This window comes from Nannospalax galili, unplaced genomic scaffold (assembly GCF_000622305.1).
Source record: "Nannospalax galili isolate Female #2095 unplaced genomic scaffold, S.galili_v1.0 scaffold346, whole genome shotgun sequence".
Classification (NCBI taxonomy): Eukaryota; Metazoa; Chordata; class Mammalia; order Rodentia; family Spalacidae; genus Nannospalax; species Nannospalax galili.
Window position 1 is genome coordinate 9,035,910 of NW_008357637.1, and position 12,788 is coordinate 9,048,697.

Sequence of the window (12,788 nt, forward strand, 5' to 3'; positions counted from 1 at the left end):
GACCAAGGCCATCCAAAGTTTTGGTAGATACTTGCAAGACTTGAAGCTCACAGATGATCTTCTCATAAAGACCATGGACAAAATTCTGGAGCCATCCATTAGAGGACAGGGGTTTAAAAAAAAATATCTAAGCTATGAGCCTCTAGAAAGCAGAGTGGTGCTTTACACTAGTTTCTTAAGACAAAGATTCGAGTTGGGGCAGAGACCTAAGAGAACCAGCATCCACTCTCTCAGCTGAAAACCACAAGAGCCCAAAGTGAACAGTGGACTGAACCTTGACAGGACCCCATTACAGAATCAACCTCCCACTTCTCATTCGCTCACCTGAGCTCCTACCAACGCTCCTCTGGAGAAAGAAGGGAAACCCATTCTACATGAAGACAGTACCACCTTGAGCCCCTCTATTTATATGTAATGCTAGACACTTGAAAACATTCGCCAACCTGGATAAAAAGTCAGGACTACATGATCAAAAAGCAAGAAAAAAGGTACACAGCAGCACACCTATAGATGCAGAAGATGGAGTTAACTGGCACACACTCTAAACTCCCTAAATGACTATAGGTCAAGAAAGTGTGGAAAGATAAAGAGCAGATAAGAAAGAAAATCTCAACAGTTAAATCTAATTTTAAAAAAGCACCTGGAATTTCTAGATTGAAAAGGAAGATTTCTAAAATTCAGCAACTGAAAGAATACACCAACAATAGCCAATCTGCAAGTATTTGAACTCCCTTGTAAGTATAAATTAGAAGTATCTAATCAAGAAATGAAAGATATATCAAGCCAAGCAAGGAGGCTGAAGATAAAAGATAGAAGTAGTAAGTGTTCCAAATGAAAAGTAAGTTGGTATTTTCATACTAAAGTGCCTGTGTAATATAGGAACACAGAATCAATTGTTTAGCAAGGTTTTTCCTGATGACTAAGGACAGTGTTAGATAATTTGGAACTATTTAATGAATATTCTGTTTTCACAGAAGCTCAACATCAGTATTATTCAAAGAACAGAAGCCGAAACAAAGAAACTGAAAAGATGATTATAGGTCAGAGTAGATGAGGGTACTACAGCCTGGCTCTGCCATGTGATTTCTGTCTCCAGAGTCAGATTAACATCCCAGGTACCAATAAAATTGCAAATGTCAGTCATCTTTGAACATAGATAGGAATTAGATCTAGAAAACTAGAGAAAGGAAATGTCCTGATTCTCAAAAAGGATATTGTACAATATACAGATTGTAAGTTTCACACTGAAATCCAGTGCAATAAATTCTTTACTGCAAAGTACTTTGAGTATTTTGTAAAGAATGTCTTAGTCATTAGAAGTCAAAATAGTTTGCACTAAACCATGTTTAATTGGTTAGTAAGATAAAGGTAGATAGGCCTTCTTTTAAGCAGCGTATTTGAGAGTTTCTCATTATAAAATTTAAAGCATTAAGAAGTAGTAATTTAAGTTTATTAAGAGCACTAGTGGTTTGTTTTTTTGTTGTTTTTTTTAAAACTGGTTAATCAGCAGATTACTTCATTAATTGGTATGTCAATTTGCCTTTTAAGCTTTTTATTAAAGAACTAATTACAGCTATGGAAAGTTTATGTGATAAATCTATAGAATTATACTCAGGAAAAATAGTTAAAATATTACTAGATCCAAATTAGTTTAAAAAGATGGAATCACAGGTTCAGGCCAAGTTAAATCAAGCAAGAATAAGTATATAGGCCCACATCTTTATGAAAAAGCTAAATTAGCTGACAGATAAAATGTGAGAGAGACCTGACTAGACTGACCACACTGAAAAGGCCGTGCAAGCAGTACTGTATCTCAGTGCAAAAGAAAACAAGAAGAATTGTTGCTAAAATGTTACCAGCATCTTACAGTTCCAAGAACAATGTCTGGTTTATTGTGCTTCACATTCTGATTACATTTTGTGAATGAGGTTAACTGGTGGTAGAAATTTTTGGTAAAGTGGGTCAGAACAAAGAAAGAAATTAAGCTACCTCAAAAATGATAGATTTGAATGTTTTAAGCTGTAGAAAAAAAAACCCCTCATATTAGACATAGCAACTGTTTTCAATACTGGAAGGAATTTCACATGTAAGAGAATTTACCAATGAATATTACTTTTACTCCTGTTCAGTTACAAGAGGCTCAGGGCCAGAAATGAAGACATAATTAACATTTTTTAAAACATAAGCTTTTTAATAGCTGGCATTTTCCAACAATGAAATGAGCTGTTTCATTCAGAAGATTCATAAGGTAGTGAAGGAGAGGTGGCCTGTCTTTTAAAAATTCTATAGGCAGCTTCATATGGATGAGAGGTAGACATAAGGGTCTTAGGATATTTTACTTATATAACTCACAACAACCAAGGCTTAGGTATGCTTTTTAAATGCAATGGAGCTTCACTCTACAAAGATGGGGGAGGTTTCAGGGAGGAGATAGTGGAATAGATGTAACATGAAAGTGGAGGGAGGGAATCCTGGGTTGGAAAGATTTAAGCAGGGATGGGGATGGGAAAATGGCAGAGAACAGAGGGTCGGGGGAGGGTTAACCAAAATTAAGGATGTGTGAAAAAACTCAATTATGGAAAATTACTACTTTGTAAGCTAATTAAAAATTTAAATTAAAAAAAGGATCTGCTAAAATAAGAAGAAAGTCCTCAAAATGAAGATTCATCATAGTCACTGTCTTTAGGCACTGGACATTTCATAAGAACTCACTGTGTGCACTCAACAGAACTCAGAACTTTGTGGTAGACTTCTGAGGACTCCTAATAACCATATTGCATTTCAATCAGAATCACATTTGATAGCTAAAATGACCCTGTTACTGTGAATCACCGGGGCCCTGAGACCCAGAATGCGTGTAAATGTTGAGCTTCAGAACTGGTCTAGGTTGAATGAAGGTAAGAGCTCCCTCAAACAGCACTACAGATTAATAGACAAGCTGATTTTTGAATTTTTGAGTTTTACTTTGAGGAATAATCTTCTTGGAGAAAGTGTGACTCCATGTTGTTCTCACCTTATTCATTAAGTTAAGGAACTCAAGTCCTAAGTCTTGGGTTAAAAAACTCTTCTTTAAAAATAGCTGCCATTGCTTCTCAGCGGAGTCAGACCGATGCTTGACTTCAGCCTCATCCTCCTCTTCCTGAGGGATTTCAGCCTGATAAAATTCTTTTATTCTCTGAAGCTGCTTCTCCATCTAAAACAGGAGAGAAGTGAGAGTGAGGAACACAAAGATATTTTTAAATAAAAAGAACACTAGATTCCAGTTGATGCCGCATAAAATTAGACTGAAACTACATTCTCAGAACTCTTTAAGTAATCACTGAATATTTTCAAGTTATTAAATAGGCATGGGAATTTATGTAGATAGTAAACAGATAGGAATCTTACCTGTAAATTGGGCCGATAAGTCTACCATCAATGAGAAATATTTATTGGACCCCAGATTATATTTATATGTTATATGGTTATGTACACTTACAATTAGAAGAATTTGTGTCAAAGATCAAGTGGTCCTGTTTAAAAATGAGTTTTATAATTTTTTTAAAAGCACATATAAAAATGAAGGAATACAAATCAGAAAAAAGTCAACAAAAGACTATTAGGACACTATATTATAATATCCCCCTTTTTATTTGTGTTAATTTTTTATTTTATGTGTATGAGTATATTGCCTGAATATATGCAAGCGCCCCCATGCTGTGCAATGTCTACAGAAGTCAGAAGAGGGTGTCAAATTCCCCTGGAACTGGAATTACAGATGGTTCTTAGCTACAGGTGGGTGCTGAGACTGGAACCCAGGTCTGCTAGAATGCTGACTGGCTTGATCTTGTGCAGGCAACCACAGCTGTTGAAAATTCATGAGTGCAGTAGTCTTGTCATGTCCAGAGGGCACTGTTTTGCTCCAGTCCTCCTCTGGTTCTTACAATCTTTTCACCCACTCCGAGCCTTGGGGGGGGGCAGGGTGTGATACTGATGTCCCATTTGTGACTGAGCACTCCACTATACAATTTACTTCTAATCAGTGTTGAACCAGAATAAAAAAGTATAAATGATTACTAATTTTCTGTGTAAGCATTAAATTACACCACAAGTTAATCTTATTAAGATACATTACTTTGCCTCCCTAGAACTATATTTTAGCATTTGCTAACCAATGTTAGCAGTACTCAATTATTTTAAATTACCCTCCTGAGCAGAGTTAATATAAAATCAAATGTATGACCATAGATTAATAAGTAATGGGGAATATAGAATTAGTTGAAAGCATTTGGAAGAAATTTTTATCATTTTGAATAATTTTTAATGGCTAATAAGGCAAGACTTGGGGGACATACCAACAGAAACAATGAAAATGCAGTGAGACATTTCAAACAACAGCCACTGCACTTAAAGATCTTAACATCATTCTTCATTTAAATGAACTTAGGATGACCTGAAAATAGCTCTCAGAATCAGAAGCTCTCCCCAAATTTCTATTTTCCACTTATTCTATTGATGCTTGTTGCCTAGACTCAGAGAATCTGAGCTTTTCCTTAATTCTCTTTTTCTATTTATTGTTAATGAACCATAAAAAAGGCTACCTCTTTCATGGAGCCTTCGAAGATTCCCTACTAAGAACTTTTCATTTACTTGGATATCCAAAGTTAGTTCTGGGAGAAAAAGACCAATAATCACATTGTTAGAACATAAAGACAAGTCTCTACACACACATTCAGTGTTATACTGACAGGGAGGGGAGAAGAGCAATTCTGTATAGAGTAAGCAAGCACGGAATAACTTTCCAAAGGAGGTGACATTTGGTTCTTCAAGAGGAACTTTCCAGGGTGAGAGGGAATAGAAGTGAGGTCTTGGATGGAAGGAACAAGAGGTGTAAAGCCCAAGTGTGAAAACACTAGCGGTACTGGGGAAAATAAATGATGCGAGTATGAGCGAAGTCCGGTTGTTCACCCTGAGTGGTAAGAAAGAGGCCAGAAGGATGATAGTGTGGGATAAAGCTGGCCAGCAGGTTTCACCTTGCTCTCAACTGTAAACAACATACTGTGACATAGTCTCATTAGCTTGACAGAGCCATTAGCCACCACAGTGACTCAGCACCAGCACAACATTCACAGGCTTCCAGTGGGGTCCTACGCTACAAGCAGGGGTGTCAAATGATGGCAGTTAAGCGAAAAGCATAAAAAGTCTTGCAAGATTTTTTTAAAGATTTATTTTTATTTTATGTGTGTTATGCACCACATGCATGCAAGTGCCTGTGGAGACCAAAAGAGGGCACTGGATCCCCTGGAACTGGAGTTACAGAGAGCTGTGAACTGCCATGTGGATGCCAAGAGTCCAACCTGGGTCTTCTGCAAGAACAGCACATAGTGTTCTTAACTGCTGAGCCATCTCTCCAGCCCCTCAAAACACACAATTTAATTCATCTTCTTTTTCTGATGCTCAAAAAAAGTCTTCCTTGAGTGAAGATGAGCCATTATAGGAATTCATTGAAATCTATAAAATTTTTTGAATGATTTAGGGGCCAGAAAGATGATTCAGTATATAAAGGGGCTTGTCACCAATCCTGCCCACCTGAGCTGATCCCCAGAACCCACATGGTGGACAGAGAGAACGGATTCCTGCAAGTTGTCTTCTGGTATCCACATGCATACACTTGAGCACCCTCACATACCACCCCTACAATAAATAAACAAATGCATTTTAAAATTACAGATAAATCAATGATAAACTATCATATATTATTCGTTGTAGTAAGTTATTGGCAACTTGCTTAGCTCATTAATTTTTTTAATTTTAGGAAGAAAGTTCATTAATTTCATGATCTAATTTACTATTGACTTCCACACACCGTCCAAAGAAACGGTGGGAAAGGGAACTTGCTGGAGGAAGTGTAAACAGGCAGAAGACAGTCTCATTATGCTAGATGAGAGGTGATAAGGACTTGGATTGAGGAAACACCAAGTAGAGAGAAGGGAGTTCAGAAATCTCTGAGGCTGTCTCTTTAGACAGACGTAGGAAGGTGTGGCTCCTGAAATCAGAAAGAGAAGGGCAAGGGAGTGGTGATTAAACTAGTTGTGATGCTTACTAGCTGACAAGTTAAGACTTATCAGAGCCTCAGTTTTCCTCACTTGTAAAATGGTGAAAATACTAGGCAATTAAGACACAGAACTGTGAGGGCACAATGATGAAGTCAGACTTTATAAGCATGGGGCCTGGCCCATTGAGAGAAGGATTAGAAAAGACACTGAAGTCAGAATTGACAAAAATTACTAGGACTCTTTGTGAGGAGCCAGAGCCATCCTCAAATGGAATGCTTCAATGGCTGTACAATTCAATAAGCACACTAAAAGCATTGCACTGTAAAACAGTGAATATTTTATGTTAGAAAAATTAAACCTCAAGAAGTTTCCTAAAAGCCAAATAAGATGAGAGTAGGTAATCTGGTTAAATAAGATCAGGCAGGATGGGGACAGAAAATGAACATTTTCAGTTGCTCATGGTGAGTAGCTTGTCAGAGCATTTTCAGTGCCATGAAGGGGTGATACATGGAAGGGCTGACAAGGGAGCGAAGTGACGTGCAGTAGGATGAAGAATATAGAGGATGAACAGGGATTGGCAAGGAGAAATGCCATATTCTCATTCTAAGAGCTACTTTGAAGGGCAGGACAATTACAGAGGGTCAACTTTGCTAAGAACAGGACCATTTGGACGTAACTATAGACTGAACACAGAAATAAGTGACAGAAAAGGTAGGTTTGAAGAGTAAAAAGATGGTTTCTGGAGCTAGATTTCAAGTGCTGTGGACTCCATTGGGAGGACTATTACTGACCAAGCCTGGACAGGGCTGGGATCACTTTACTGAAGGCAGAGAAGGATCGGTGAATAGATCAGTAAGTTTAGTTTCAAAGCAGAGAGATGTCAAGACAGGGAGTCTCAACGGCTTTAGTGTTTCCACAGCATTTGAGGTAAAAGGACATCAGCTGAGATATGGGGATAGAAACTGGGACAAGGTGCTTGAGAATCACCAAGGACTATGAGCCAACAAAAGAGCATATGGGGGCCCAGCTGAAAATAAAACTCATAATTTAGTGACAGCACCAATCAGCACAATTGTCTTTTTCTGGAGAAGCATCTGGAAGCTTGGACAGAGAAGCTGGGTAAACAGAGTGTTAGACTGATCAAGTGTTGGAAGTTGGCAGGGTTCCTATGAGTGGAAGGCATGGAGTTGGGGGTGAGGAAAGTGAAATGAGAATGGATAACCGTGAACCGGTAAGGCGAAAAGGGAAGACCAGAGTTTTAAGGGGAACTCCACATCGGGAGCAGTGCCAGGATTAGGCTAGAAAGCTCAGCCAGATCGGAAAAGAGATTCAGTGAAAAGTGAGGAAGTTGAAGGACAGGAGGGTGTTCTGAGGAAGTGTTTATAGAAGGAGTCATCTCTGCAGAGGCTCCTTGACCAAAGGCTAGAGTGGGACATGGAAAGAGATGCCTAGCACAATTCTAAGCAGGTATAATTTTGGCCACGAAGATGCAGAAAGCAAGCATTGCTTTGTAGCTTCTGTACCATCAAGTTCTAAATAAAAATGCTCATCAATAATACAATTCTATCAGTCATAATATGACTGTGAATCATGAGTATTCAGGATCCAGAAGTCAGAAATGACAGGCGGTGGAGGAAAAACTGTAGAAAAGGACACAGTGGGTACCTGGTGCTTTCAGGAACATGGCATGGCTTCCTTCAGAGTGGGAAGACTTTAGGTTGGACAGAGGAGATGTGGACTGTCAGGGTGGTAGAAGGAGGACAGAGTGTGGTGATTAGGAAGGTAGAGGTGAGAAAATTGAAGCCAAACATGGTACCTAACTTTAGAGGCTTTGTTACGTAGTGTACCTTGGCCCCCAACCCAGGAAGATACCCATTTCTTTTAGATTTTCTAGTTTAGTGGATTATAGATTTTTAAGGAATGTCCTTATGATTTTCTGAATTTCCTCCAGGTCTGTTGTAATGTTTCCCTTTTCATCTCTGAGTTTATTTGGGTTCTCTCTCTCTCTCTCTCTCTCTCTCTCTCTCTCAGTTAATTTGTCTAAAGGTTTGTCAATCTTGTTAATCTTTTCAAAAAACCAACTCTTCCTTTCATTGATTCTTTGTATGGTTTTCTTTGTTTCTATTTCACTATTTTCAGCCTTGATTTTAATCTATTTCACTAATTTCAGCCTTGATTTTATTTATCTTTTCCCGTCTAATTTTTTAGGTACTCTTTGTATTTGGTTTTCCAAGGTTTTCAGGTACATCATTAATTTATTTACATGAGATGTTTCTAATTTTCTGGTGTAGACACTTGATGCTATAAATTTCCTCTTAGGGCTGCCTGCATTGTGTCCCAAAGATTTTGGTATGTTGTGTTTTCATTTTCATTCAGGGCTAAGAAATTTTTCTATTTCCTTCTTCATTTCTCCCATGATCCAATTTTTGTTCCGTAATGTGTTGTTTAGCTTCCATGAATTTGTGTCCTTTTCCCATTTTTATTGTTGCTGATAGCTAGCTTATTTCTTTGTGGTCAGATAGGATTCAGCTCTCCACTCCTGGGCATATACCCAAAGGACTCAATATCCCACTACTGAGATAATTGCTCAGCCTTGTTTGTTTCTGCTTGTTTCACAGTAGCTGGGAAGTGAAAACAACCTAAATGCCCCTCAGTTGATGAATAGATAATGAAAATGTGTACATTTACATAATGGAGTTCTATTCAGTGGTAAAGAAAGATGAAATTTGCAGGTAGATGGATAGAATTAGAAGCTATTAAGCTAAGTGAAGTAACACAGACTTAGAAAAATAAGTGGCATATGTTCAATCTCATTTGTGGATCCTAGCTCCAAATCCTTAGATGTGTTTGTCCTGATAGAACCACAGGAACCAGGAAAATGGAAAGGAAACATGGGGATAAAGGGGGAGAAGGTGCTCAACAGAGAGGGATAGTAGGAAACAGGTGTTAATCAAGGGGGAAATGGGGGAGGGGTATGGAGGGCTATACAGGGGAAGAGAGGAGACATAAATAATGCTTAGGTAGTGTGAAAAAAAACAAGGGAAATGTATTGATTCAAAAACCTACTGAAAAATACACATATTGTGTGTGTGTGTGTGTGTGTGTGTGTGTGTGTGTGTAGCTGAAGGCTATATAACAAAAAACACAATGCCAAGCAAGGGAAGCCTCCCTTTGAGTTCTTGGTCAAGGTAGTACAAGAGACTCTCAAAATAACATAGGTTATTACCACAGCCCTTGATTGCCTCCCAGAACTTGAAGGTAAGAATCTATTGCTGAAGACAGGACATACTTCAGATACAGGACTTAGAGTAATAGAGCTGGAAATGACCTGGAAGCCTCCTCCTTGAAGACTAAGTTCTCATAGTATCAGAAGATACTATGCAAACTGCCAAGGGAGAAAACAAATCAGTGATCCCATCCAGAGCCACAACAGTGACTGGCCCAGAAAATAATCTCTATTGCTACAGTAGTAACACTTCTATCAACAGATGTCTGATTGGACTTAACGCCCACTCAATGGGGGGGAACTCATGTGTGGTACTGTAAACATACCCAAATACACATGGCTGGAGATGGCATAGACTCTAGAGAAAAACTTATTTTTGTCACATCCCTAGACCACTGTAATTTCTTACTATAGTCTAAATATTTATCCTTATATTTACAGTTGTTTACCAATCACTAATGATCAAGTTCTACAACTGGTCAAACAGAAAATAAGTGTCTTCCCTAGTGTCAACCCTAAATGACACATCTACAAAGCAACCTCTACACCGAGGGCTCAGGGAATATAGTAGAAGAGGGGTAGTATGCTCAATAGTTTCAGTTCAACTCACACACCTGGGTAAAGAACTTCAGTTAAGAAATTTCCTCCATTGGACTGGCCTGTGGCCAGATCTGTGGGACATTTTCTTGATTGTTGAGTGATATGGGAGGGGGTTTAAATACAATCAAAATACATAGTATGAAATTTGCAAAAATTCAAAAAAGTAAAATCTTTTAAAAATAAATCACAATAATTGTTTAATATTCAAAGAGATCCATGGTGTAACAGGTCCTGAACATTTTCATAGTAATTTTTTTCTACATTGAAGATATTATAAGCATCTAGAAGTATATGTGAAACATGCTGTAATATATTATTTACACATAAAAATTTATATTATTCTTGGGTAAAATAAGTTACTATTTTAGGCTTTGTATGGTACCTTGAAGAATAAAGGGCATGTAAGGAAATACAAGCACTGGGCAGAGGAGACAAACTCCCCACTTGAGTGGAGCTTATATACCCTTAAAAAGCAGGAGGATAGACAGAGGCCATCTTTCTGAAGCAGGCCAGCACCATACCATACCTCCTCTGATGACTGTAGAAATGCCACGTAAGTTTGCAGGACTTGTGATCTGGACCTGATGCTTCGGCCTAGTGTGTTTAATTCTTCCTCTAGCCATTTCACTTTAAGAGAAAGTGATGCCATTTCATTGGGTTCAAGTTCATTTTTCTCTGTCATGATTTTCGCAGCTGCTTCTAATGCATGTGCTGTCTCCTGTGAAAGCAAAGCACAAGAGGTCAGGAGCTGACAGGGGAATCACGAGTATGCACATTCCATTACCCTTCGACACATCCATCTATTACGGTTATTAATTGGACTTGTACTGAGGATTTCCTCAATCAAAGAAAGGCACAACTTGCAGAATTCCAAAAAAAGGGGAGAAGGCACTTGAATCTGAAAACCATCGCAACCCTTCCTCAGCTCTGTCTGCCACCCTTCTTGTTTTCTGTGCTGTAAGTAGGGATGAAAGGTTGCTTGGTTTAATTTTTTAAAAGGTTCTAAAGCACAAAATGGAGGGAATGTTCTGGTTTCTAATCATTGGTGGAATGGACCATTGAGTTATTAGATATATGCATATGTGTTTTGTTACAGAGGCTTACAGCATAAAGCCTTGGTAACTAGAGGTCTTTATGATTCTAAGCATCTAAGCTTTAGGTGCTCAAGGCAGAGGCTCATTGCTCTGGGCTTAGAGCACCAACCCCCAGTTTACAGCTCCTGAGCTTGGGTGGTGCTGGGACTCTGGGCTCCTTAACCCTTGGTGGATCTCTTGAACTCTTCTATCAACCCCTGTGCAGTCTCAAGCTCTCAGCTCCAGCTTTCAGCCTTTCACTGCTCTTGGCTCCCCTATAATTTCTACCTTTCTTCACAGTATTAGCTTCCAGCAGATTCTGCCCTTGGTGGCTCTGTGGAAGTCTCGGCTGCCTTGGTATAGCTTGAGGTCTGTATCAAGCCCCAGTTCCTGCTGACTCTCTTGAACTCTTCAGTTCTGCCGCCTCCTTGCTACTGCTGCTGCTACTGTGACTGCCAGAGCTAGAAGCCCCGGTGGTCTTCTCTGCTCTTTATACAATTAGTCTAACCTGCTCTACCCACCATATAGACTGCAAGTAAGCTAAGAGACCATGCAGGAGAGGACTTCTAATGTTGCAACAGAGGGGGACAGCACAGAGAAGAGAATCCTCTCAGACTACCCTCAAACAGTGGCAAACAGCCTGCTTATAAAGCCAGAAAAGGGATGTGGCATACTTGTGCTAGAATTACTGTTCTACCAGTCATAGCTGTGGATATGCGTGGTTTCCAGTTCCAACAATGACAAACTTTACATAAGGACCAGTCATAAGTTTTCTGCTGAGTCACTGGGGAATAGACTCTTCCTCTTCATAGACCTCTGTGGTGGTTTGAATGAAAATGTCCCCCATAGGCTTCAAGTATTTGGACATTTTGTCCCCAGATGATGGCACTGTTTTGGGAGGTTTTAGAAGGTGTGGCTATCCTGGAGGAAGCACATCACTGGGGGTGGGCTTACAGAGTTCTACTGGGGGTGGGCTTAGAGAGCTCTTAAACCTTGCCGTATCTCTGTCTGCTCTCTTGTTTCCTGTGTCTGCTGGAAGATGTAGAGTTTAGCCTCCACTGCTCCTGCTCCAGCCACCTCTGCTGCCATGCCCCGCCCCAAGATGGACTGTAATTCCCCCTGAACAGTAAGTTCAAATACACTCTTCCTTCTATAAATTGCTCTGGTCAGTGTTTCTATCACAGCAACAGAAAAGTGACTAATACAGTAATTGGTACCAGAGAGTGGGCTGTTGGTGTGAAGAACCTGACCATGTGGGGTTTTGAAGAACTGTGGAAGACTTTGGAAGTTTGGGCTAGAAAAGTGGTAGCTTGCAGTAGGCAGAGCTTAACAGGCCATTCTAGTAAATGCCTGGAAGAAAGTAGTGCTGGGAACAATGTAGTTCCAGTGGGAAATAAGGATTTAAGTAGCATTTGGGATATTTTGGCAAAGAGTCTGGCTGGAGTCTGCCCCTGACCTAAAAGCTTGCCTGAGGCTAAGTTGAAAAGCAATGGACTGATTTCTCTGGTGGAAGAAATTTCAAGACAGCCTAATATAGAAATGGTGTTGGGTTATTAATGGTGAATATTATGCAGATCTACAGTGAAAGAGAGCAAATGGGGCAGAAAGAAATATGGTTTGGATTGAAAAAGAGCACTAGGAAGATAAATGTTGGAGCCCTGGCATGTGATGGAGAGGATCCCATTGATAAGGAGATTAAAGTGATTAAGGAGAGGCCTAGAGATTCAAACTCAAACAATGGAGAGAGTACCTCCAGGGCAAGACCACACCCGGTTAAGCCTCCAACTTGTGAAAGAAAAATGCTGCAGGGGCCACTGAAGAGAAAAGCTTCTAAAATGGATAAAGCAGGCTGGA

At 39.5% G+C, this 12,788-nt stretch overlaps 1 protein-coding gene across 3 annotated transcripts in view; it reads right to left on the bottom strand.

Moving 5' to 3' along the window:
* Ccdc141 (coiled-coil domain containing 141) overlaps positions 1 to 12,788 on the bottom strand; it is a 207,432-nt gene that overhangs the window by 51,495 nt on the left and 143,149 nt on the right. For all 3 annotated transcript variants that reach the window (XM_017794928.2, XM_008855352.3, XM_017794927.2), the window contains exons 11-12: positions 10,388 to 10,579; positions 3,014 to 3,193 (exon numbers count right to left, since the gene is read on the bottom strand). In XM_017794928.2, coding sequence (XP_017650417.1) covers positions 3,014 to 3,193; positions 10,388 to 10,579 — 372 coding nt within the window. The remainder of the gene's footprint in view (positions 1 to 3,013; positions 3,194 to 10,387; positions 10,580 to 12,788) is intronic.